At 41.3% G+C, this 27,761-nt stretch overlaps 1 protein-coding gene across 2 annotated transcripts in view; it reads right to left on the bottom strand.

Annotated features, from left to right (window-relative positions):
* Positions 1 to 1,318: 1,318 nt before the first annotated feature.
* man2b1 (mannosidase, alpha, class 2B, member 1) overlaps positions 1,319 to 27,761 on the bottom strand; it is a 52,632-nt gene continuing 26,189 nt past the window's right edge. For both annotated transcript variants that reach the window (XM_068321612.1, XM_068321613.1), the window contains 17 exons: positions 25,361 to 25,560; positions 25,127 to 25,247; positions 24,807 to 24,885; positions 24,423 to 24,532; positions 23,724 to 23,831; positions 23,072 to 23,188; positions 22,360 to 22,542; positions 21,504 to 21,601; positions 21,295 to 21,415; positions 18,633 to 18,751; positions 18,344 to 18,445; positions 18,123 to 18,210; positions 17,891 to 17,971; positions 11,340 to 11,564; positions 10,825 to 10,974; positions 10,524 to 10,626; positions 1,319 to 9,998 (listed from right to left, as the gene is read on the bottom strand). In XM_068321612.1, coding sequence (XP_068177713.1) covers positions 9,895 to 9,998; positions 10,524 to 10,626; positions 10,825 to 10,974; positions 11,340 to 11,564; positions 17,891 to 17,971; positions 18,123 to 18,210; positions 18,344 to 18,445; positions 18,633 to 18,751; positions 21,295 to 21,415; positions 21,504 to 21,601; positions 22,360 to 22,542; positions 23,072 to 23,188; positions 23,724 to 23,831; positions 24,423 to 24,532; positions 24,807 to 24,885; positions 25,127 to 25,247; positions 25,361 to 25,560 — 2,109 coding nt within the window. In that variant the 3' untranslated portion in view covers positions 1,319 to 9,894. The remainder of the gene's footprint in view (positions 9,999 to 10,523; positions 10,627 to 10,824; positions 10,975 to 11,339; positions 11,565 to 17,890; positions 17,972 to 18,122; positions 18,211 to 18,343; positions 18,446 to 18,632; positions 18,752 to 21,294; positions 21,416 to 21,503; positions 21,602 to 22,359; positions 22,543 to 23,071; positions 23,189 to 23,723; positions 23,832 to 24,422; positions 24,533 to 24,806; positions 24,886 to 25,126; positions 25,248 to 25,360; positions 25,561 to 27,761) is intronic.

The raw sequence follows: 27,761 nt of genomic DNA, 5'->3' as shown, positions 1-27,761 counted from the left end.
GGTCTTACGTCAGACGCAGCTGAAGAAGAGCAAATTCTATCTTGGCCTGGTCAAATTTAAACAATTCAGAATAGGAATATGCATGAGGGGTGTCTTCTGATCCAATCAGATCGTGACAGGTTTTTAGTCACATCTTCTCGGCGTAGTTTCCGTTTCCGGTCTCATCCTGTAAGCCATCCTGCCTACATCCTGATCACCCCATAAGTATGAAAACTTCCATAAATGGAATTGCTACCTTGGGTGTGTTTGTGTGTCTGTGTGTGTCAGACTAGAGAGAACTGAGACCGCCGTCTATGTCCTATGTGTGTGTGTATGTGAACGTGTTTATGCGTCAAATTAGATGAGTTCAAGTGTGTGGAAATTTACTGGGACAGAGTGATGGAAAAGTTTATTGCATGATTAACACAAAATGCATTGACTAAATACATTGACTGATCTCTCTGTGCATGGCTTCACCGTAGCTCATGTTGATTTCCTTAGATTTTCTTCAGCTTGTCTCTATTTCGGTCTATTGAAGGTTACTTGGTGAACTTGTTTGTTTTGTTTTGTTGCGCAAATGCGGTGCATTTGACCAGACAGAGCTGAAAACTGCTCGTGTTGCTTCACCTCCACTCTAGTCGCTTTTTTTTTACCTGCTTGCTCTTAGTTTGACACGTTCTCACTTCAGTTCACACTAATAATTTACCGTATTGGCCCGAATAGAATACGGTGTTTTTTGCATTGAAATAAGACTGAAAAAGTGGGGGTCTTCTTACATTCGGGGTCTAGACTTTATATCAATTCACAACTCTAGATGACGCCAGTAATCTTTAAAGCGAATGCTGAACTTAACTCCCAGGCCAAAGCGAACCCCTGTCACGAAGAAAAAAAATAAAAATAATGGTAGCAAGAAGAAGAAAAATAAAAAATAGCAGTAAGAAAGAAGAGAGAATAAAATAAGAGAAGAGATAACAGAAAATGGAGTCTCTTATAATCAGGGTTGTCTTATATTTGGGCCAATACGGTATATACTGTATAGATATTATAACTGTTACATAGCGCACGCACACACGCACGCACAGACACACACACACACACATTCTCCATCTTTCTCTTGTTCCCTCTCGCAGTCACTCAGTCACACACGCATGCACAGACAAACACAAAAACACACGCACACACACCTTAACACTCGGCCTCCCGGAATTATGCAACTACTAAAACTCCCATAGACGGTGATTTTGACAGCTCGAGCAATATTTGTATATAATTTGGATTGCCATTGAAAATATCTAAGAATAAATTGGTGGAATAGATAAAAACAAATCAGGACACTAAATTAAAACTAATGATTGAATGGTTTATTTAATTGACGCAACATAACTTCTTTGCAATTACACATTCAAACACAAATTGTGAAATAACAAATGTATCTCTGTGAAATTAAAACAACTGTGTCCTGCTAGATTGGTGTGATCATGAGACCTTAACAATAAAAATTATTAACTATTATGAACATTGAATAATGCTGTGATGGCTGCCAGCCAGCTGGAGACACTGTTGTCACACGCCAAGTTGTTGCTTATGCCACACAAACACTCAGTCAACACAGGTAACTTGTGTTGAGGGGGGGAATATCATCACTGATAACTTATTTACTTCTCTTGAACTTTCCAAGGCACTAGAGGCCCAGAAAACCAGCCTGATTGGTCCAGTAAATAAGAGTACACAAGAGCTTCATCCATCTGCAGAGGAGCAAAGGGCCCTGCACACTAAAATGTAACAGTACAACCCTAACAATCTATCAATGCTAACCAAGGAAAAATGTCTTCATTCTAATTACAATCCACATAGCTGTCAACATCACAAGTGGCCATGAAGCTAAACTGGAGACTGTTACATACGGTAACACAACACAACCAACGTTGGAGTAGATGTGCTTGATCAAATGGGGAAGAAATATTCAGCTCCTACATATGGCCATTGGTGGTGTTGTGGTGGAAAGTTTTTAATACAATAAAATAATAATATAATAAAATAATAGCATTTCTTGACCCAAAAATCTAGAGTGTGTGTGTCAAATCTTTCAGCACTTGGGAGAAACTGCCCCAGGAAGTCTCGAGGTCATGAAAGATTCTGCAAGAATCTAATCTGTTTTTAGAAGAGTTTGCGTAAATGTCAGTATCTGTTAATAATTTTGTCTGCTCTAAATGTCTGTGTGACTGATGATGTTATTGGACTCAAACTCAACCTATTGATGATATTATTGTACTGCTACTCAACCTATACATGATTTGAATTGACAAATAAATATCTTGTATTTTACACTGTCTCCTGTCCTTAAGAAAAACGAAATCCCCACCACAGTGTTTAATATTTTTAACCTGGCTGCCATAAATGCTTTGATCCTGTTCAAGAAGAGCACCAATAAGATGATGTCACAGAGGAACCTCATAATGTGACCCGCAAAGGAACTTTGCGAAATGTAAAGGAAAGGATAATTGTGTCAAATGTCATAAGGTAGTGGGAGCTGCACAAGGAAGGTACAAGTTACCTGTGTTGATTTCCTATTGCATGTGTATTCATCAATGCACTTCATGTTCTGAGTTGATAAAAAATTGTTCTGTATATAGTTCTACTTTTCTGATCAAAAACATTTTGAGGCTGTTCTGTAAGTAGTTTTACAATAAACAATTACTATAGCAACTTCTGATCAATCCATATCAATTTCAGACTTAAAATAATGTAGCAATTTAAGCCCCACCCTTTCCAGTCAAACCACACCCACTTCCGGTTTAAGCTCCGCCCATTGAGCACAGATACGGATACAGGTAATTTAGATGGTTGAACAGATACAGATAGAGGTGTACTCGCTCATCCCTAGTTCCACTATCACCGTACAGGTAACATAGGACAATCACTGGGTAGCTTACCCAAACAATTAGTTCTTATCTGGAAGGAAGAGTTACTGAGTTTGACTGTGCCAATTCTGTCTGGTGATGCTTCACCCCTCCAACGTGATGTACTTGCCATCAAATCCAAAAACTACTCACACTCAGGAGACACTGACAGATTGCAACTGGAAATAAGCCACCAATAGTCATCACTGGTTTTCAACTGCCGCATGAAAAACTTGGTCACGTTTCTGCCAATGATAAAATCATCTCGCTGACCTGGCACAACAAGGACTGGAACGATGCAAAGCTGCCCATAAACTTAGTTTAACATTGTACATACATTTTGGTTTTGTAAGTTTCCCTCCACATCCTACTAAAACTACATCCTGTGTTACCTGTGTCATGCACTCCAGAGAGGAAATTCTGTCCATGAAGGTTAGAGGAGAACCTGGGATTCGCAATCTCATCCCCACCGAGATTCAGCGGAGGTACAGAGGGAGCTGGGGTGGTAACAAAAGCAGGCTAGGATAGCGGCTAGAGCTAACAGCCGCCGGTGGGTCAGACCCTCGGTTCCCTTGGTTCCCAGGGCGGCAGTGGCTCAGTGGTAAAGCAGGCGGTAGAGCAGGTCGTCCTATGATTTAAGATCGGCGGTTCGATTCCCGCTCCCGCCCCCCCAAAAATACCCAGAGGTGAGCTGACAGTGGGAGGTGTCAACTCATCTCCGGAGCACTGCCGAGGCACCCTTGAGCAAGGTGCCGTCCCCTTTACAAATTGCTCATTTGAGGCGCACCAAGAAGGAGCTGCCTGCCACTCTACCTCCCCTGCATGCCTACAGGCCCCCTTGTGTGTGTGTGTGAGATACAGGGGCCTGTACTCACAAACATATATGCATGCATGCGTTTGTATTCAGTAGCTAGAGTGTGCGTTCTTAATTTCCCTTCGGGGATCAAACCAGTATATAAAATTAAAAATTAAAAAAAAATCATGGGGAATGTGGACTCGCTGCCCAACAAGGATGACTAACTGATGGCGCTGTACAGGACTGAACAGCGCTACAGGGAAACCAGCTTGTTGGTGTTCTGAGACGTGGCTAACGGACTTCATCCCTGCTAACGTTGGACTGATCAGCTTTTCCTCGGTGCAAGCGGACCGGGACACGAACACCGCTGGCAAGAAAGGAGGTGGTCTGATCATTTACACAAACAACAGATGGTGTCATCCAGGACATGTGACTGTGAAAACGACTCTGTGAAAGCGGGATCTGGAGCCAACAGCTGTTAGCATCAGGCCCTACTACCTGGCACGCGAGTTTTCACACGTCATTGTCCCCCCACATGTAGACCCAGAGACGGCCCGAGAGACCATCTGTACGACCACCTCTGCTCTTCGGACCCGCCACCCAGAGGCGCTTATCATCACGGGGGACTTTAACCAGTCACCCTGGACTCATCCCTCCCCACAATGTCCCAGTGTGTGAAATGCCCCACATGGAAGAACAGAACCATCGATCTGTTTTACACAAATGCCATGGAGGCATACACTGCCATCAGGGGGCACAACCACTCTCTCAGAAGGAGGGGGGTCGAAAAGGAAGCCGCAGGGTCATCAAGGTCGGCCGAGAAGGGATAGACTAGGGGGGCCTGGGATGCATTGGGGATGCACTGTGGGATACTTTGTGGGGGTCCTTAGTGTCAGTTTTACAGCTCGGTTCATCCACGTGTTCTGATCCCAGGTTCCTATGCTTCCTTTTTTATGTTAGGTTCTTCTGTTTTTCTGTTGTTGTAATTATGTCATTATGTTATGTAATTTATGCAACGTGTTTTTGTCTGTGTCAATCACTGTTATGTGTATTTATTTTATCTTTTGTGAGCAGATGTCACCCTGAATTTCCCTTGGGATTATTAAAGTATATATCTATCGGCTTGGGTATCGATAACACATTTACTTTGAACATTCTTTTCTCCGCTTCTTCACTGAAAGTACACACCATGGGGCCTGAATCAAGAATTCCTCTCATCTGATATACTTACTGGAGCATAGAACAGTTCATCGTAAGGCTCAATTCTCTGCATGTTCTGTACCATAACCTTAGCACCAACTGGAACTGCCTTACACATATGCAAATATCGCTGTTCAAGCTCACTTTCGAGGGTTTGCTTATCGTCACCCACATGTCCCCTCCTCAAATGTGGGCCAATTAGTTTAAACCCTGCTGCTCTTGTGATGAATGCTACGCCTGGTGGCCTCGTCTGGAATCAATACGTGGCGAGTTTCTCTTAGTATGACCAGGCTTAAAAGCAAGACAAGCACAGATACTCCTGTCTGCAGTATGTGAGAGTAGAGTGCTCTACAGATTTGCAAACCCTGCAGGGTTTCCTCTGCACCTGGCCAGGTGGGTGCTGTCTACTTTCTGGTTGGTTGTTTTGACCAAGTGTGTGGTCAAGCAAGTTAATCAGGGCCTTGATGCAGTTATCGTCAGACTAAAGAAGGGGACAAACACTCACCATTACTTGAGCTGTAGGGGGCATAATATGGCTATGAGGAATTGACTCTTCAGATGCAGCTGTTTGAACGTGAGCCTTCACCTGTCTGGGGCAACTTTGTTTTGTGAGTAACTGCTCCTTCATTTCAACCTGGTAATGGTCAACATGCTCCTGCATTTCACTTGCTGTCCACTTGTCTGGCGCTTTGAACCACAACACTGAAGCAAGAGAGGAATCTGGACAATATTTAACAAACACCATGGCTACCTCTCGACTGGGATCATTAATGTGCTGTCCTTGTCTGTTCAAGCCTTCCCCAGCTGTGTTAATAGCCTTATTAAGATGGAGCCAATACTCAACAGGATTTTCTGCGACTACAGGCACAGTGTTATAGAAGTCAGCTTAAAGCATGGTTGAACATGCCACTTCATTGAAATGTTGTGTCAAAATGTCCGTAATGATTTTTGGGTTCTCATGGGGTTTCAGCGACGAATTGCTGCGGAGTGTTATTTTCACTATGTCTCTGGCTCTACCCATTAACTTCTTCCTTCTTCCTCAAGTAAGTTTCCATAAGCTCCTCCCACTCAAAGCACTGAAAACTTGTTTGACCCATCACCCTAAACACAAGAGGTTCTTTCACATCGAGCTGCATGACTCATTTTACACCAGTCAAATTACTGTAAGTGTGGAGTCAGTTAGCGACAGGCCTGCACCTGGATTATGGACACATGCACCTTTGCCTTCATCTGCTTTAACCTCTCCTATTAATGGAGATGATATGGTTTGTCCCAGCTGCTGGGCAATGTGTGATGAGGTGACTTAAAGCCGGATCATTCACATCAGGAGTGATTGAGAACATATCAGACAATCTATGGGTTGGAGGTGGACACATAAGTATACAGGTGGAGCTAAAACGTGGTGAGCCAACATTGCCTGAAGCTCTAGCTGGGGTTTCACACACCGCCTTCAAAAACCTTCCCCTTCCAAACCAAAGCTGTTACTAGCATGAGAAACATCCTCTCCCTTTCCAAAATTGGATGCCATGTTTTACTGTTATTCACTTGAGTCAATGTTACACAATCAAAATAGAAATTCCCTTTTCACAGTGAAGAAATTCTTGAAAGAAAAGTGTCCTTTGACAACAAGCATAAAGGAAAAACTAAATTCAAATAGTAATCACTTATAAAACAGTGAACTTTAAAACGAAACTAAAATCACTATCCAACTGAGTGAAAATGTCACTTTGACATGACTCACTGAAGAAACCCTTGCATTGATACCCAGCAACCTCCGGTGATCAAGCTGATGTCAATCCACGAGGAATCCAGGCCACGGCACCAATGTAGCCGGTTTGACCTAACTTGTCCATTAAATATCTCTGCGTTGTGTAATGAAGGACCCTGGACGTGATGGTTTGAGCCGTAGAGCTGAGTATATATTCTCTGCACAAAGCGGAGTGACCCGGTCACAGATTGCTGTGCTCTGTCCAGCATTGTGTGCACAATCTTCTTCCGTCACTACGAGAGCGTGACTGAGGAAGCGATGCACATCCCCAGAAGCGACGTCAAGGGTTGAAAATAACAGAAACTCCAAAATAAAAGCTTAATATTCTCAAACAAATTTGAAATAAAATGAATACCAAACCACTGCGTGAAACAAAAGAATGAAGATTAATAAAACAATAAGCGGAGGACTTTTGGTGGACTGCAACACTGCCTCAGGACAGGTTCAGATCGTAATTGGTGTCTTTCAGGATCATGAACACTTGAATCCTGTGACACATTACATGCTTTAATTTAGGAGATTTACATCCCAAGACGTCTTAATAACTGACACCAGCTGGCCAAACGGAAAATAACTATGTAATTCACTGGACAAATATAACTATTTCTTCCATTTTTGTCTTTTATGATGGCAGGTAAGGCCGTGCCTCACCTACCTTCCCTGTCCGCAAGTCACTGCTGTGTTGCTACTCCTTTCTCCACCACCTCGCCAACCCGTGCTTTTCCAGAAACATGACGATCGCTCCATTCATTCGGGCGGTGGACTTCACGCTGCTGTGCCCGATCACTTCTCCCACTGCCAGCCCCGCTTCCTCCACGGAGCACTGCACGGCCAGCACGAGTTTGATGGCATGACTTTCAAAGTCGGCCAGAGCGGCCTCCATATGGGGTGTGCGCACGCGCACCCAACCCCACACACACGCACACACACACACAACTATTTACACACCACTATGTACAGAAACCCAACATTCACAGAGAAAAAAGATAGAAAAATGTTAGAAAAAGTACAACTCAAAAACAAAAATTCACTACGCTCTCAGCTCCACACTGTCTGCCATTCTCACAGATAAAGCGAGACACAAAAAGACAGAGATTTTGATTTTTCAAAAAACATGTACATATTTACAAAAAAGTGCAACTTCTCCTGTTTTGATCAAATTTTTAAAATCAACCAGTAAAAACATATAAATTCTAGCTGATTTCCAACAACAGAACAGATAATCTCTTTGTCGCACCAAAGCTGTTCATAGGCATCCACATTGTTTAAAATAACTATCCTACTTTCAGTCTGGATGATGTTGCAGTGAAAGACTGAGCTGGCCTTGTGTCCCAGTCTGATCTCCACGTGTTTTTTTTTTCTTTTGTAGCCAACTCCCATGATAACAACACTATCAGTAAAAACTACACCAAACAGACTTAGTGAAGAATGAATAACTCAGTGAGTCTCCGGCTCTCTGTAAAAACATGAAAGTTTCCCTGAGGTCACAAACGAGACACTTGTAAAAAACAGCAGGATTAAGAACAGACTGTACGGTGTTACCCCAACAATAAACTGTAGATCACCCCTGACATTAAGGCTCTCCTTAAGGAGAAGGGGGCCTTTAAATCAGGAAACAAGGTTGAGTTAAAGGCTGTCCAGAGGGAAGATTACTTTTTTGTTTTACATACTGTTATCATCCCCAAAGGGAAATTAATAGCACACTCTAGTAATTAGTGAGTCAAACGCATGCCTATGTACTGTATATTTGTGTGTACAGGCCCCAGTAACACACACGCAAGGGGGCCTGTAGGCATGCAGTGGGAGGTAGATTGGCGAGCAGCTCCTCCTTGCTCAGGGGTGTCTCGGCTGACACCTCACACTTTGAGGTGGCTGGGCAGGAGCGGGAATTGAACTGTCGATCCTGTGATTATTGGACACGGACGGACGGACGGACGGACGGACGGACGGACGGACGGACACACACACACACACACACACACACACACACACACACACACACGTTGCCAGCAGGTGGCACATTGACACTGAATTTCAAAGCGCCATTTGTGATGTTTTTCTATAGACTGTGGTGCAGTGGGATCTTGTCACAAATAGCGGAGGGAGAGGATGTCATACCAGCTTTGAACAGGGTCAGTGATCTTCTAATGTCAGATGGTATGTAAATGAAGACACTTTTTTTTCACTAAAAAAACGGATGCACTTCTTCAGGAACATTCATGCTAGTGTCTAAATGGAAATATCTGTAAATCGTGCATATGCAGCTTCAATATTGATGTAAACAGTTGATCCAGAACAAGATTAATACAGATTTTATCGTTAGCCATTTAATGATAAAAATTTATTTCAAATTCTTTACACAAAAACGATCAAAATAGTGAAATACTGCATTCATTTATAGTGTTATTCTGGAAAAAAAATATGTCAAGTTGGGTCTGGAATTTTCAAGACTCATATGGATTGATTTGTCTACACTGCAAAAAGCAGCTTCAGTAAAAAGAGTGCATGACATGTTTGATTTTCTTTTGCATGGATTGAAAAGACTTCCTTTCCTTGTTAACAGTAGTTTATAGAAAAAAGTGGGTCAAAAGCATCATGAGGGACCAGTTCATCCTAAAACAAATCTTCAGTTTTCATTTGCTCAAATTATTACAAATTATTTCTGGAGTCTCACAGATAAACAGTGCTGTAGTGTTCTACAGAACTGAATAAAAAAATTAAAACACTTTGTGACTCTATGGTGTCACTATGTAACAAGCCAAATATCTGGAAGACTCAAGTTCCCAAATCTGTTCGATATGCCAATTTTTATACTCTTTCCAAAGAGAAATCTTTATCAGAACCTATTAGATAACACCTGCTAGCTACAAAAATTTGTACATGGAATTTTTTGGTAAGTAAATTTGGAAGGGCTGGACTTCTGTACACATAGATTACTTCTAACAAAAGATATGGTGTCATTTAGTGGAAGACCAAGGCTGGTTTGCTCTGATGCTGCAGAAACATTTTGGGGGCTAAAATTTTAGAGGGCTAGAACAAGGAAGATCTTTGCACACTTCTGTTATCTGTCAAGTCTGGGTTGATTTAGTGTGATGGGGCGTGGCTATCCTGCTTTTGCACTCAAAGCCAGCTTTAAACAGAAATGCCTTTTAAATTGGCCATTTAATGTGTAAAAGCTTGATTTGAAATTGATTGAAAAATGAGCATTTTAGAAAACAAAAAACAAAGCAAAAAAACAGGCGTGTGATTGGCTATCTCTGGCTAAGTCTGAGCAGAAACGTTCGGATCTCCATTGGCTTCAAGGTCACCTCCCACACAGAGAAGTCTTGAAAGTCTTTCAATGAGGTTCTCTCATCTGGAATAGGTGTGACAAAGTAGAGGTGAAATAAGCAACATCAATAATGTGGGTGACAATAATACGTAGGGGTGTGGAAGAAATATTACAATCCAACCATTGCTTGCATCATTTAGTAGCATTAGGGCAAAACAAAATTAAAGATTATGATTTGTTTTTATTTTTTCCCTTGCTGGCAGATAATAGTACCATCCAGAGGTCATTATGGGAAATACTCACTGGAAAGCTTATGAACAGAATGGACAGTAATCCCATCTGCTTTCTATATCAGCTGTTTCTTCCACAAAGAGCACAAGTCTTAATGAAGAACACCAATTACGCAATGTTTATGAAATTTAAACTATTACGGTACTTCACAGACAACAAATGAAACGGTAATGGTTGTGGGCATATGTCCAAACTAAACACTAAGCCACATTGTTCTAAAACACAAACACAATTGACATCAGCTGTCATCAGTTTACATTTAATTTCATGTTCAGATGTGTTGCAGTAAATTTAAAGACAGTTGTAGGTGTCCTGTACCTGTCTGTGGTGTCCAATTAAAACGCGTCATCTCGTCTTTCCACTGATTGGCTGAAAGGTTCAGTTCAGAAACGCCCAGGATGTTCAGAGTGGAAAACAGCTTCTACAGGAACAAAAACCATGTTAAAATTTACATTTACCATACATTCTACGTATGTTCTCTATATTTGGATTTTCCAGGTAAAAACAAGAAAACTAATTATGCTTTCTTGGCTTAAACTACAAAATTAGTTTAATAAAACATCAGCTATGTCAAGATGTATGCTAAACAACTAGTAAGAAGTGTGACTGAATATTCAACCTGTAAGTTGACAGTGACTGGCTGTGAGTTCAGCTGAGTTTCCCAGCTCTGAAACTGGTGCTCCAGTCTCAGAAGCACAGAGTCTTCATCCCACTCTGCCAGCGTGAGCAGGTGGATAGCAGGGGGGAGCGCAGCCTGCAGCCCAGAGAACTACACACACACACACACACAATTTACACCATCACCTGGAGAAAGACCTTTCACATGTTACCAGTTCTTTCGTTGATTGACACGTTTGAGGACATTTACATAAATGTCTTTTTGTAAATGTTTACTACATGAGGACAAATTTTATTCTTCTCTACAGAGGCATTAAAATAAAACTAAGAAGTGTTATTTTTCTCTAATATGAATATTAGACAAAGAAATATAAGACATTTAGACATTATCTGCAACTTTTTCAATTTCCTTAATGCCAACAAATGTTCCTTCTTTGTAATCTGGACATTGAATTATTGTATTTGCTATGCTGTTTTATTATACAATGCTATTTTATACCAGAACTCTGAACACACCTGCAGTTGAGTTTTTGGTGGCAGATACCCATCAGTAAACGTCAAGAGTGGCTGCAGCACCACCTCTTGTGCCAGGGGGCGGTGTGTGTCAGCCGCACTGGATGGGTGGTCAAGGGAAAGCAAGAAGCGACCGCGAACAACCAGCCCCTCTGGGAAGATACCAGATGTCTCATTGAGAGGCTCACCAACACCACGGACATCATCGTACAACAGCCGGCGGTGGAGCTGCCAGGGGCGGGGGGCATCAAATTCATTATATTTTATGAGATTATATATACTGTGTGTATATATATATATATATATACATACTGTATACTGTACTGTATACTGTATTATAGAGAGAGCAAGAGCAAGTTATGGTCATAATAGCATTGTGTCTAAAAATGTGAGTAAACCTCAATTCTTCCAATCATTTTTATTTTATGTACACAATTGCATTGGGACACTACATATCCTATTTCAAAGTAAGAAAAGTAGAAAAAGTCAATAAATATGATATTTTACAGAAAATCAACAATGTTCAAAACAATAGCAGTGCTGAGTTTATTTAGCGACGTCATTGATTATGTGAAAAAAATAGGTGTTAAACAGGTGGCCCTTAGTTAAGGATCAAGGCAACTGACGCTGTATATGCTGGCTGTGCATTTGTCCTTGCAAATCAGTAAAATGGGTCGTTCAAGGCATTGTTCAGATGAAGAGCGTTCTTTAATTGAGAAGTTAATAAAAGTGGGGAAACCTATAAAGAAGTGCAAAAAATGGTAGGTGTTCAGCTAAAATTATATCAAACACTTTAAAATGGTAGCCAAATCCAGAAAGGTGAGTAAGAAAAACGACGACTCAAATGGATTAGAGAATAATTAAACTGGCAAAGGCTCAGCCAACAAACAAGAGGATCAGAGAAGATCTAAGGTGGTCTCTGAGTACTGTACCAATCAGATGACATCTATGTGAGGCCAAGCTACCAGCGAGAAGCCCCTGCAAAGTCCCATTGTTAAAAAAAAAAAAAAAAGACATCTGCTGAGGCAGTTAATATTTACTAAAGACCAAATCCACTGGCCCCAGGAGAATTGGTGTAAAATTTTGTAGACTTATGAAATTCAGATTGATCTTTGTGGGTCTACGGGCCACAGTCTGTCAGAAGTCCACCAAACAGTGAATTCATGCCACAGTACAAAGTGAAGACAGTGACACATGGTGGTGCAAGCATCATGATATGGGGATGTTTCTCATACTATTGAATTGGTCTTATTTATCAAATACCAGGGATCATGGATGCCATATGCTGAAGAGGAAATGCCTTTGAAATGTGTGTTTCAACAAGACAATGACCCCAAACAGCATCCAAATAATTTAGCGCCATCTAGCGTTGTGAATGGGTATAATGTCTAGCCTCCAAATGTGAGATGACCCCCACTTTTTCAGTCTTATTTCAATGCAAAAACACCGTCTTTTATTCGGGCCAGTACGGTAGTTGTCTTATGGTCAGATTGTCCCACCTCAGCTGTGTATGTCTGCAGGTCATCCAGCGTGATCATGGGCCTCTTGGTTGCTTCTCTGCTTAGTTTCCTCCTTGTTTGGGCTGAAAGTTTATAGGGATGGTCAGGTTTTAGAAGGTTTGCAGTGGTTTTATGCTCCCTCCATTTTGATATTATTGCTCGCACAGTGCTACAGGAGACGTTTAGATATTGTGAAATCTTGTTGTATCCCATTCCTGCTTTGAACATTTCCACAACTTTATCCCAGAACTGCCTGGTGTGTTCTTCGGTTTTCATGATGCTGTTTTTTCTCCAGTGTTCCTTTCATAGACCTCTGAGACCATCACAGAACAGGTGCATTTAAACGGAGACCAAATGACATACAGGTGGACTGTCTGTCATTGTTAGTCATTTAGGTCAACATCGGATCATTCAGAAGTCATCAGGAAACTTCTGGAGTTACCGGAGTATTGGCCCCCTGAGAACAGGGGGCCAATACTTTTGCACGTCCTACTTTTCAGTTTTTTATTTGTAAACACAATATAAAATGTTTAATAAATTTGGTTCCACTTCACGATTGTGTCTCACATGTTGTTGATTCTTGAAAAATATTTTCAGTTTGTTATCTAAGTGCAAAGCCTAAAATGTAGCAAAATGTCAAAAAGTTCTTGGGGGGCCAATACTTTCACAAGGCACTGTAGGTCTAATCCTCCTCTCCAGTACCCTGGAATGGACTTTCCCCTGGAGGCTGAGGAGTGGGATCACCCTATGGTTGGAACACACCCTCCGGTCCCCCTTTTTGAAAAGAGGGACCACCATCCCGGTCTGTCAATCCAGAGGTACTGTTCCAGGCTGCCATGCGATGTATTTTGTGGATCTGGAGAAGGCATTCGATCGTGTCCCTCGTGGTATCTTGTGGGGAGAGCTTTAGAGGTGTGGGGTCCAGGGCCCTTTGCTGAGGGCTGCCCGGTTCCTGTATGACCAAAGCCAGAGCTTGGTTCGCATTGCCGGGAGTAAGTCAGACCGGATCCAGGTGCATTTCGGACTCCGGCAGGGCTACCCTCTATCACCGGTTCTGTTCATAATCTTTATAGACAGAATTTCAAGGCGCAGCCAGCCTCCGGAGGGAGTCAGGTTTGGGGATCAAAGGATTTCATCTCTGGTTTTTGCAGACGATGTTGTCCTGTTGGCCTCATCAAACTTGGACCCTCAGCGTGCACTGGGACGGTTTGCTGCCGAGTATGACGCGAGTGGGATGAGGATCAACACCTCTAAATCCGAGGCCATGGTTCTTGACCGGAAGAGGGAGCTGTGCCCTCTTCATGTCGGTGGAGAGTCCTTGCCCCTAATGGAGGAGTTTAAGTATCTTGGAGTCTTGTTTGTGAGTGAGGGAGATATGGAAGGTGAGATTTACAGACCAATCAGTGCAGTTTCCGCAGTGATGCAGTCGCAGTATAGGTCGTGGTGAAGAAGCGCTGAGTCACAAGACGAAGCTCTCAATTTACCGGTCAATCTACGTTCCTACTTTCACCTTTGGTCATGAACTTTGGGTCATGACCGAAAGGACAAGACCCCGGATACAAGCAGCTGGAATGAGTTTCCTCTGTAGATTGGCTGGGTGCACCCTCAGAGATAGGGTGAGGAGCTCAGTCACAAGGGAGGAGCTCGGAATAGAGCTGCTGCTCCTTCGCTTCCAGCGAAGCCAGCTGAGGTGGCTCGGGTACCTGTTCCAGATGCCTCCTGGACACGTCCCTGGGGGGTATTCCATGCATGTCCTACCGGGAGGAGACCTCGAGGAAGTCCTAGAACACGCTGGAGGGACTATGTCTCTCAGCTGGCCTGGGAACACCTCGGGCTCCCCCCGGAGGAGCTGGAGGAGATGACTGTGGAGAGGGGAGTATGTGCTCCCCTCCTGACACCGTTACCCCCGCAACCCGGTCCCGGATAAGTGGTAGATGGATGGATGAACATATTCAATAACTTTTTCCACTTTTCTTGCTTTGAAATAGAATGAAGTGTCCCCAATGCATTTGTGTGCATTAAAATAAAAATTATTTGAAGAATTTTGAGGTTTACTCACATTTTTAGACACATTACTATCATTAAGCATAACTGTACTGTATGTATATATTTTATAGACAGTACGCCCTCGGTCTTTCTGGTTAATGCATATCAGGAACCACACACGATTGAAGAATCCACCATCAAGATCGCGATCTATTTATCAAAGTATTTACGGTAATTTAAACGTTTATGAACCCTCCTCATACTAATATTAAACCACCTTCTGTTTAATGCACTTTTGTGTCTCATAAATGACTGAACAGAGCGCAGATGCTGTCAGCCAACAGAATACGTATACGGTATCACGTGACTGCCTACCAAAAATCTGCGATGAGGTGGAGTCGTATGGTGGAAAGTTTTTAATAAAATACTATAATAAAATATAGTATCATTTAATTGAACCAAAAATCTAGATTGTTGTTTGTGTGTCAAATCTTTCAGCACTTGGGAGTAACGGCCCCAGGAAGTCTCAAGGTCATGAAAGATTCTACAAGAATCTAATCTGTTTTTAGAAGTATTTGAGTAAATATCAGTATCTTTTATTAATTTTTGTCTGCACTAAATGTCCGTGTGACTGATTAGGTTATGTCATCAGCCATGTAAAACTGTCGACTAGATGTCTCTGCTAACTTCTTGAGGTCATGATGTGCCTACTGAAACTGGAGGACAGATTAGTGGAGAGCAGAGGGGCCGAAGTTAAAACATCTGATTCGCACCTCCCCTAGTCACGCCTTCAGGGTATAAAAAGAGAGGTGATCCATTTCCTGGTTTGTACTTGAAGTTTTTTTCCTGTACCCAGAATATTCTGTAACAACACATCGAAGGACTTTTTCATTGTCTCCAGAGCTCTCATCATGCTTAGATAAGTATTTGTTGAAATTGTCATTATCATCGATGATGTTATCAGACTCATACTCAACCTAGTGATATTACTGTACTGCTACTCAACTTTGATTTGAATTGACAAAATATCTTGTGTTTAATACACTGTGTCTTGTCTTAAGAGAAAGGAAACCCCCACCACAGTCGCAAGCGTAGATGCGCAAATGCGCACTGTATAATGAGTTATTGATCTAGAACAGTGATTCTTAACCTTGTTGGAGGTACTGAACCCTGCCGGTTTCATATGCTCACTCACCGAACCCTTCTTTAGTAAAAAAAAATGTTTTCTTTCTTCAAAATTTAAGACAAGTATATGTTTTACTGGTATATTTAATGAATTGTGCATTGTCACCTTTTTCAAAGAAAAAAACCAAGACAGTGCATGAACTTCATTGAAATGATCTAACTGCAAATCAGTGTGACTTCTGCTGTTGTTATTGAGAGACCAGTTCAGATATGCGTGGCTTCCCCTTGACAAGTGCTACACTTACGTCATCTTCACAGCAAAGTCTGTTTCTTTTGTTTTCCATGCAGCTTAAGGAAGTGTTTTTATTTTTGCCAGACTAGAGTTGCTCAAATTGACATTGCAAATCATGCAGAAAGCTGACTCCCATCACGTTGTTATACAGTACATGTAAATTCACGTTGCACATATTCATCCGACCACTTTCTTTTTTTGCTCAACATAGTTACTATGAATTAAAATATTAAGAAAGCAATCAGATGATGTACCATCATGACAGGCATAAATCGACTACTGAGTGCGCAAAAATCCCCTGTAGCACAGGTAGGCTAATCGATGTAGCGTGATCACCTGCAGCCAGTGATGGCTAAGGGGGGCATGTCATCACGAATTGACACGATGTGTTAAAAGTACACAGTGATTCGTGTTTGGCAAAAGCACCTGACACGTTTCGGGTGTTTTGTCTTGATCTCAGTCTTCGCCGAACCCGAGACCGACTCACCAAACCCCTAAGGTTCGATCAAACCCAGGTTCACTGATCCAAAACATTTCCTTCTGTGACGATCAGTACAACTTTACTTAAGAGAGTAATGGTAATTCATGAAGCTCAGACAAACATGACAGGAAGATTAAAATAAAACTAAAAAAATGTGACAATGAGAAGCACACAAAAATTTACTCTGGCATCACCAATTTTGGCATCATCACTTCACCTGATCATGATTCTCGAGGCGTGACGAAGCCGAAGAACCCGGAGAGAACCCATGCAGACACGGGAAGAACTTGCAAACTTTTAATCTGACCCAAATTGTCAGCAGTCTCGAAATTCACAAACATTCCCATGCACATAAATATATTGTCCGTTTGTTCCCTGCTCAGAAATTTGCAGAGATATGAATAAAAGGACGAAACGCTGCACATGACGTGCGAACAGGAAATCTAAAAAGACTGGTCTGACATCAAAGCAAACTGGTCACCTAGTCTTATGTTTGCTGAGCTATTTTGACATGACCTGAAATCTGAATCAATGGGGTGTTTATCTTACTGTACGTTTCACAGAAGACCATTCGCATTAAGCTAAATCCTCTTGCCATGTTGGTGTGATCAGCCCTTATCCATGGTCCTGAAGCCTAATTAGGTCATCCTCCACATTATGGTCATCACAGAAAATAAAATGTCTCATGTCTTTTTCTAAGTTTGTATAAAACATGAATGTTAAACCTATTGGAATTTAGGCTCATAGGGCCTAACATTAACCTCAAAAAGAATTAGGCCTGCCAATTGCTTATGTTTTTATGATTAAAACTAAAAACACCACTTTGTTTTTTTCACAACTCACACCCCGTCTACACATAAGACACCACATTTGATTGCCTTAAACCAGATTTGTAACAGCTTGTATTTTATTCAAAATTTTCACATATAACTTTTATCTATTTATTTTACATACTTGTTTTTGCATGTTGTGTTACCATACTTCAATGAAGAAAGTGGAAAAAAAACTCAACTCAGCAATTAGTTGCTTGTTCTTTCTAAAGCTTTCAGCAGTTTTCAAAAATATAGCTGTTTTTTGTTGATTTCTTTACTTTTGCTCCTTTTATTTCCTCACTTTCTTCGGTTGGAGTTTTTATTAACCAAAAGTGTGTGTGAGAGTGTGTGTGTGTCACCATAATCTCCAGTGAGCCGTTGTGGATGCTACCTCCCCCTTGAGAGCGATCTGTCACCACAGTGAGTTGGTTCAAGTCATCCTGAAAAGATAAAGATACATGCGTGCACACAAAATGAAACACACTCAATGAATGTTCTTTGGATGACCAATGGAAATTTGTTTGAAGCTTTCTACACCAAAAAAAACAACCCTTGTTCCATAAAACTGAAGTCACACACACATGCACACACCCTGATGAAAGCACGGGAGTTGATGGGGTAGTAGTTTCCAGCAATGGGCTCTGACTGTTTAAGATGCCAAGTGGGTCGGAAATCTGTCCTTTGAGAAAAAAAAAACATAATTAACTACATTTCCAGATATCCCAGAAGGGCAGATCTTACTGATACTGCTAAACATATTGGGCAAATTTTATGTGTTATTCTGCATTTTTGAAAATATATTTATTGTTTACTTTCTCTGAAGAACCTCTCTGCCATTGGAATCTGTGTAGAAATACTGAGAGGTTTGGATGCTGGTATCCAGACGTGTGATCACCTCTTTCCCAAGGTCATCACTAAAGGATGCAGAGAGTGAATGAGAGGGTGTGAAGCATTTTGGGCTAAGTTCTGCAAATGACTATAAATAAGAGAATGAAATGTTTAAACAATGTAAGCAAAAATAAGACGATTCTGAAAAATGCAGCCTCTTTCATACATTGTTTTACCACTTATATTGGCATGAACCCACACACACACACTTACTCAATGGGCAGTGGTCCAACTGTCCACTCGAGCTCCAGAGCTCTGCTGTGACAGTATATACGAACCACTTGAGAAACCCAAGGGGCAAACCACTGCCGAACCTCCGTCACAGTGGGGGTCTGCATGGAGGGAGTGGAGGGGAGGGATGGGGAGTGGAAAACAAAAAAGTTCAATCATTAAGTCTTGGGTGGGTTTTGGTTGTTTGGATTTTGCTTTATGAATTCATTTTCATACACCGTGGTATAAAAAAGTTTGAGCAGCCCTGATAATTTTTCCATTTTTCCTTTACAAATCACTGACATGTGCGCAGAAAAGTCTTCTTCCGCATTCTTCTCCCATAGAGCATCCCCTTGTGCAGGGCTTTGAACCGGTTCATGGAACAAAAATGAAAACCGGAAACTTTTGGTATTTTGGCAGGAACGAAAACAAAACCGAAAACATTTTTTAATTGTAAAATTACCAGGTTTTTTTCATTCATGAAAAAAATATTTGACCTCATGTTTCACTTCCTGTCATTCACTGGACGCGGGATGAGAGCAGAGGGAAGTAGCGGCTATCAGCAGCAGTTAAGAAAAGGACAGTCTCCCAGTCATAATTTAATCATAACAGGTAAACACTGCAGTGTGTCAATCTTAAAAATGTATGGATTAGACATTAACTCATTGGCTGCAGTCATTTTCAGAGCAGTGTGTTCCCGTACTGCGAGCGCTTTGTAGCAATACTGAGCTATGGGAGAAGCACAATGAAGATCTGTTGTTCAGCACAAATGACACGGCGGAAATTATTCTAGTCTTATTTCATGTAGTGTCTAACTAGGAGGCATAACCCTTAACTACAGTGATACAACTGTCATAAAGCAGAGGTGTAGTGCTGTGGTAGTGTTTACTGTAGGGTAGGGACGTATCTATAATTATAGTCTATAGTATGTAAACTAATTGCTTCAATTGCCAATTTAAAAGTCCTTAAGTTACCGTATTTTGCGCACCATTCAGCTCATTGTATAAAGAGGCGCAGTCTAAATAACGGAGTTTATTTCTGTACTTTAACCGGACACATGGCGCACCTTATTGTCCGGTACATGCTTGCTGACGGAAGCAAAAAGGGGACTGTGGTTGAACTGTGTTGTACAACGTATTTAAATTTAAAAAAAATACACCGACATTCATTTTTAAATATGTTTATATTTCTTTATTTTTTGATAAATCTGTGCTAAATCCTTCAAAGTCATCATCTTCGGTCTGCATTGAATAGCTTTAGCGAAACATCGGACAAAAGTCGAAGCAGACACGTTAGGGCATCCGCAATCCACCACATATTGTGGGGGTGTAACCTGCGGTGTAACTCGCTCGGCACTGCCTCCAGTCCTGGTAAACATGCATTCACAACTCTCATCCATCACTCCACGATGCACGCAGCTTAACTTTAAAGGCTCTGTTTACACCGATGTTCAGCAGTTGGAGTTCTTTCGTTAATCCTCTAGGATGATCACAAGCTCCGAATTCAGCCGCTTGACGTGGTTTTTGACAGAAGTGGTGGCATGGAGTCACAGATCAAGAGAGATGGCGAAGCGTGAAAAAAGACACCCAGTCTCTTTACGTGAACTGGAACTGATAGCCTGGAGTTTACATGTTGCGTCGTAAGCGTGTCTCTTCGCTGACGTCCTTGTCCGGGGTCTTTAGCCAAACAAATATGGTTAACAGCATACCTGCGGTACAGTACCGGCATACTGTACACCGGTACCGACCGGAGGCGTGCTGAGCGTAGTTTCGCGTCATGTTCTCTAATTGGTCCATCGCTGTTGGCGTACGTAGTGACGTAATACGTCCTGTATCGGTGGACAATGGCCGATCTGGCGGAGTGCTGACTAATGTCACACAAAAACATTTTTACAGATTTTGGAACTCAGTGTACACATAAGACGCAGCGTTGATTTTTGAGAAATTTTAAGGCTTTTAAGTCTTATGGTGCGGAAAATACGGCACCTACATATTTATATTTACAAGGAACGTTATTAGCTTAGCAAAAAGACTCGACTGTCAAATAAATTCACTGTGGAATAACAACTAGAGTTGTTATTAATTCCACACAGTACAATAATAATAAACGGCGGTTAGCTCAATGCTAAAATAATATGGACAATCCCATTGACGGCTAGCGCGATACCTTCCCAGAAGGTATTCTAAAGAACGACAGGTCCTTGTCTTCGCATCTTTTTGCTGTTCTGTTGACACAACCGTTCACCGCATAGGTAACCATGATACTGTACATTTGGTGTTAATCGTGTCTAGAATTGCATTGTTTCTTATGGCTGCTAAGCTATGTTTGGCCCCAGTATGACGCCCACGTGACCACTGAAAGCGAAGCTGCTGCGGCGCAGATTTTAAGCTTTTTTGACCAAACAGATGATACTACACACATAAAATTTATTTTTTCTTATATTTTTCATAATGATGAATACCATATATGTCACTTAAAATTAACTTTACTGTCCCTTTAAGAATTGTTGCAAAAGGTTGTAAATGAGCAAAACAGCTGACATGGTGTCCTGACATAAACTACCAAATTTAACTAAGAGCATGGCTCAGCTTTGTGTTACAGACCCTGGTCAGTTTCACACCTATAATTGTGGATCATATGAAGCTGAATGGTGCTCACTCTCTACCTGAATGCTCTCCGTCTTGGCCGTCTTGCTGATGGTGAAAGGTGTGGAAGAGTTAGGCCTGAATATGTAAGCACCTGAAGGCTGGTTACTCCTATTGTTGTTCCCATTGCTAGCATTGTACCTGGAATTTACAATGCACAAATACAAAAAAACCGTCAGTCTGACATGTCATCTGTTACTGGTTTGGTGTGTATTTCTGTAACTCTAACCAGTAGAAGTTCTGCGTCAGTTTAATGGTCTGCTTGGTCTCTAGGTTGCTGAGGCTGCTCAAGAGGCCGGTGTCTGGGTCAAAGGTCACTCTTAGGAACTGGAGCAAGAAGACATACAAATACTCAAGAGACCAGAGAAATGTTGCTACTTGTTCACATACAAAATTACACAACATATATACGTATTTTAAAAGGTAAGCTCCATATTAGCCCCAAAGTTAGATGCTGTAAAGTAAATGCACCAAGCAGTGATTTCCAATCATAACTTCATTATGTGACAGTCTTATATGCTTTAAACTTGCTAATTGTTGCTTATTGTTAAAAAGCCATTGCACTCAGTGGTAGAGCAGGCGGTAGAGCGGGTCGGCCAATGTTCCAAGATCGGCAGTTCGATTCCCACTCCCGCCCAAAAACACCCTGAATGTGAGCTGACAGTGGGAGGTGTCAGCTCACCTCCGGGGCACTGCCCGCCCTTGAGCAAGGTGCCATCCCCTTTACAAGTTGCTCATTGGAGGCGCACCACAAAGGAGCTGCCTGCCACTCTACCTCCCCCTCACCTTCATGCCCACAGGCCTTGTATGTGTGTGTTATGGGCCTGTACACACTATAGAGACGCATGTAAAACAACTAACCTGTGTGTAGAGTGGAGTCTTAATTTCCCCTTGGGGATTAATACAGTTAATAAAATTAAATTGAAATTTAAAAAAAATAAGAATAAAACAAAGGGATTTTATTAAACCCTTTTCCATTTTAATTTGAACCAGTCTTGTTAATTTGAACCACTCTTGAAATAATTTGGTTTTCCTGACTACAGTTTATTGACCATGGTGCGGCAGAGTGGGTGTATGTTACAGACCTTATTCTGGATGGCTGTGGGTGTGCGGAGCAGTCTGGAGGCAGGCAGAGGTCCATCTCGAAGTAGCGATACGGAATAGGTGGTGAAGCCCAGAGGAGGAGCCTGCACCTCGAACACCAGCTCATTGACAGCAAAGCCTCGGCTTCTCCTCACATTTTGAGTGGCTGCAGACACTGGAACCACCTGGAAAAAAGGCACAGAGGAACTGCTGTCTTGAGTTTTTTTCTCCTTTAACATTTCCAGGTTATACAGTAAAGGCATCCCTAACATCTTATTTCAGTCAGAAAAAAACCACACCATAAGTAGTACAGCAAGAGGCTCATTTAAAATCCATGGAATCAGATCCTTTTACAAATTCCTGTAATCCCAACATTAATTTTGATCAGTATTGATGGGTATCTTAAGACATGCTTTTTTTATATCTCAGTCTTTTAGCCACAGCAACTATCCAAATAAAATTAGTTTTCAATGCTTCCGATTCAAATGTTGAAAGCTGTATCAGTTTAGAAGGATAAGTTATACTATGGTCACAGATGTCTTACAGTTGCAAGTAATTATTATTGTAACCCTGATAAAAACTAAAAGAATAAAAATTTTCCCTGAAACTGTTCAAACAAATATAATACAGTAGTTCATATTGACTGGAACATCATTATTATTGTTGTTAATACGACAGGTTCAAAAGGTTGCTGTGGATAATCTCATACTTGACCTGGCATTCCACGGATCTGTTACTGGCATCCAAAATGACATATGCCGTCCCGTTCACCGGCAGCCTGACTGGCCACGTGACAGGGCGAGCCAAAGGGTTGTACACATTGACTGAGAACTGAGGGAAAGAAGCACGACTGTAAATCATTTAATAAATAAATACTGATTTATGTCTAAATAAAAAGTTAATATTCTTTCAATGCATAACTGGTTTTTTAAAGTGAATTTGTTTTGATGAGAGTTGCAGTTCTCAGGAAAAACTGATTATAAAATGAATTTGATTTTGAAAAACAACAGTAATCTCTAATCTCTCCTTTCCTAAATCACGAACTGTTTAGTCCTCATAACATCTTGCAATAAGTTTTATCCAATAAACCATTGTCTTTCTGTATCACTCCACAGGGGGAAGCAAACACTATAGCTCAGCCTTATTATTTCATCTGACTCCCTCGAGAGAAAGAAAGCTCTTTCTTCCTTTGCTGCACATTTCCTTCTGAAGTAAACAACAGAAAGAAAATAGTTTCTGAAAGGAGACATTGCTTTTGAGTTGTTCAAGTAAGTACCTTTATATGTAGTGTGTGTGTGTGTGTGTGTGTGTGTGTGTGTGTGTGTGTGTGTGTGTGTGTGTGCGTGCATACGTGTGAGAAAGTTACATTTTTACTGGACTCTGTGAGAGGACATATACTGATGTTGAGGCTGTCACAGAAGATCCGCTCAACAGATGAACCACTCAACGCAGCCAGACTATTACTGACCAAAACCTGAGAGAGATATGAAACAGATGTTATGTCCTGACAATCATATCTAAGAAAACACAAAACATAATAAAGGTAAATTCAGTCAAACAACCATCAAACTGCTTGGAATAAGTTATTGTCTGTGGTAGTTATACAAAGTGCTTTACAGCCGAAATTAATACATAAAACAAATTATATGTTCACTTCCTGGTGTTTTGTGAATTATTTGTTGTCTTTATCAGGGAAGTTCACTCAGTTAGTCAGTCATCTTCCGATTACCACCGCTATATCCGCCGCAGCGGGTCATGGGGAGCCGGAACCTATCTCGGCAGCATAGGGCGTGAGGCAGGGGACACTCAGGGCACGACGCCAGTGCACCGCGGAGCCACACACAAAGACATACAACCATGCACACACAAGCTCATTCCTACGGGCAATTTGGAAGGGCCAATCAACCTGAAGCGCATGCTTTTGGAGGTGGGAGGAAGCCAGAGTACCCGGAGAGAACCCACGCAGACACGGGGAGAGCATGAAGTTCACTCTGGACTACATCAAAACTTCCAGCTTGCTGCAAATAAACACTCCTCTCTTCTGACTCTGTGTGCTTGACATTACCTGACAATGTTGCCACCCATTTGCCAGTCTCCTGGCATAATCATTCGCTACATGTTGCTTCTCCGTGCCAGACACTGCATCATGGTGCTGAGCCACAGCCATGGCTTTCTCTGAAAAGAGAACAGCAGCAGCCAGTGAGTCTTTTGTTTTGTGTGGAATGACAATTGGTATCAGTATTCTTTTTATTTTTGTTAGATTTAAAAATAGGAATTTGGATTTAGGTTTCATTTACTTAATTGGTGGTGATATGTGTTCTACTGAGTGTCCTTCTAGGTTGGCTCAAATATTTGTGGGCTGTAATGGTGAGAAAGTCAACGGATTCCCCTCTAACCAGATGCCATTAATGGTGTTTCACATAGAGAAGTAATAAAAGCCAACTCTCACTCAAGGTCTGGCTGTCACCCTCTCCAAAGGGTCCTTTCCTGGAGTCAGGACCACCAAACACCTCCAACTGGTTGCATGTCTAGAAAAAAAATATTCACACATGCTTAAATTTAGCATGTTAATGATTGTAACAATGCTTAAGACCAAAAGCTTGGAATATATGAATCAAAGAAAATTCTGAAGCTGTTACTAGAAATCATTTTACAAACGTTTTACATTTTTTAAGATTATGGCACTTCCTGCACATTAACTTAAACCAGGAAAAACAGCTTCTCAGATGTGGTACATTAGCTCCTGTCAACCTTGATGAGTTAAATAACCTGGAGGTTGCTGTTGCTGATTCTCTCATATCGTTTCAGCGCTGGTCGGCTGGTAAAATAGCCAGTCCAAAAATCATGAGCATCATCGGCATAAGGAAAGAAATCATCCATCTTCAAAACCCTAAATTGAAAAAAGGACAGTGGATCAATATACTACACTCTCTCTTTAAGCTGTCATTACAGGTATAATTCTGACACTGGCATTTGAAGAAGCACATCTAAAGTCTATCCTACCAAGTGAGGTTTGCTCTGTGAAGCTCCTGCAGGTAACATGATGGGGTGGAATACAGAACATTAATATTGCTGCCATTTGCCTGCCGTGCATTGACATTGTGGATAAGCTTGTCGAGGTTTTTGTACCACAGGTTGGCATTCTCATACTGAAAGTCTGAGCCCATAGTCATAATGATGTGATTGGTCTTATAGACAGAAGCCTGAGAGTAAAAAAGAGAATACATCGTTACAATGAGGAAGAAACATGAGAATGTGCAGTGCAATTTTTAAAAACGTCAAATGACTCAAAATTAGTTGGGGTAAAATATTCTTTAAAAACACTGCACCTATGCAGTATGCTATGGGCAAGTTCGTGCCATGCATTCGAAGTAAACACAAATGTCCTAATGTGCTATATCAACAGTAAACATTGGGTTTTATTCAGTTGTAGAAATGAAGCTAGACAAATTCTATTTTGTCCTTTTCTTTACACTTTTTTTTTAAGTCAAGCAGGTTTTAAAAGTAACTTACACAGTTAAGCAAGCAACATTAACCACTGGTGGTGCAGTGGATTAGTTTTCCTAAATTTTACAAAGGAATAAAAAGGCAAAGGGAAAAATGTTTCAATATAAGTGAATACAGTTTTGTAGATACTTTGTTACTCTTGTGCTGCACCTAAAATAACTTTTGTTTCATTTGTTTTGGAAGAGACTTTTTGTCTTTGTTGGTATTCATAGCAAGCACACTGTTGGACAGATATTTTCAAGCTGCCTGCGAGCCTATATGGGCATTTGAGAATGGAGAAATGTGTGAATTCTGGATTTTGTCTTGTCGATACAAACCTTTCAGATGAATGAAATAGTTTGTCTTGTGTTTTCTCTGTTGATATCATCTAAAAATGTGATTTCTGGATTTATCCTCTTAGTAAAAACGTTTCAGCTGAATAGAACGGTACCTTTAAGTTTTCTGGGGGTTTTACTGGTACTTTCAACAAATATACTCATTGTTTCCTTTTACTTGTGCAATTTCCTCCGGGATTAATAAAGTATCTATCTATCTACTATTATGCACAATTGGAAAATCTGAGTTCTGTTTTGCTGTGCACAATGATAGATTGTGATGATACATTGTATAAATGTCACAATCAGCCATACTATCCAGGACATGCTGGTATGCTTTAGCCCGATTCCCTCTTTAGGGCTTGAAATTAAAAGAACATGAAAGAACAAGAAAGCATAGAACAAAGCACTACCTCTGATCTATGGTCTCAGTCACACTGGCCTTCTCCCTCGTCTTTCTATCTTATCTGGTTTCTGAGAGTACAACAGTTGAAAATTGATATTGACCTACTTTTCTCAAGGTCAAGATCATCGTTTCATTTTTATCCCATTTGCCGCCCGAGTAATGTGATTTTTGTTTCATCTTTCTATCTGCAACGGTTGCAGAGATATTTGGTGTACTAACAGACGAACGACACGACAGACACACAAGCACTGACAATTACGATGCATCACTACTTTGAAGCTGGACATAATTATTCATGGCCTGAATTGAGAGTCCATCTGGTCCAAGCTACACTACAGCCTTCCAACAAAGAAGGAAGGCCTTGTATATTTTGTGCTATTTCTATATATTCATTCATTGTGCACTGGCGTCGTACCCGGAGTGTCCCCTGCCTCTAGCCTTATGCCAGCTGGGATAGGCTCCAGCACCCCGTGACCCGCTATGGCGGATTCATGACAATGAATGAATTTCTATATATACACTCAACAAAAATATAAACGCAACACTTTTGTTTTTGCTCCCATTTTTCATGAGATGGACCTAAAGATCTATATTTCAGTCCAGATACACAATATTACCATTTCTCTCAAACATTGTTCACAAATCTGTCTAAATGTGTGATAGTGAGCACTTCTGCTTTGCTAAGATAATCCATCCCACCTCACAGGTGTGCCACATCAAGATGCTGATCTGACATCATGATTAGTGCACAGGTGTACCTTATACTGCCCACAATAAAAGGCCACCCTGAAATGTGCATTTTATTTTTGCTTTATTGGGGGTCTGGGGACTCAGAAAAAGTCAGTATCTGGTGTGACCAGTATGTGCCTCATGCAGTGCAACACATCTTCTTCACATAGAGTTTATCAGATTGTCAATTGTGGCCTGTGGAATGTTGGTCCACTCCTCTTCAATGGCTGTGCAAAGTTGCTGGATATTAATGGGAACTGGTGCACGCTGTCGTAAACACCGGTCAAGCACAACCCAAACATGCTCAATGGGTGACATGTCCGGTGAGTATGCTGGCCATGCAAGAAATGGGACATTTTCAGCTTCCAAGAATTGTGTACAGATCCTTGCAACAAGGGGCCGTGCATTATCTTGCTGAAACATGAGGTGATGTTCATGGATGTATGGC

Source organism: Antennarius striatus, chromosome 8 (genome assembly GCF_040054535.1).
Source record: "Antennarius striatus isolate MH-2024 chromosome 8, ASM4005453v1, whole genome shotgun sequence".
Classification (NCBI taxonomy): domain Eukaryota; kingdom Metazoa; phylum Chordata; class Actinopteri; order Lophiiformes; family Antennariidae; genus Antennarius; species Antennarius striatus.
This window is presented reverse-complemented; position numbering and strand designations above follow the sequence as displayed.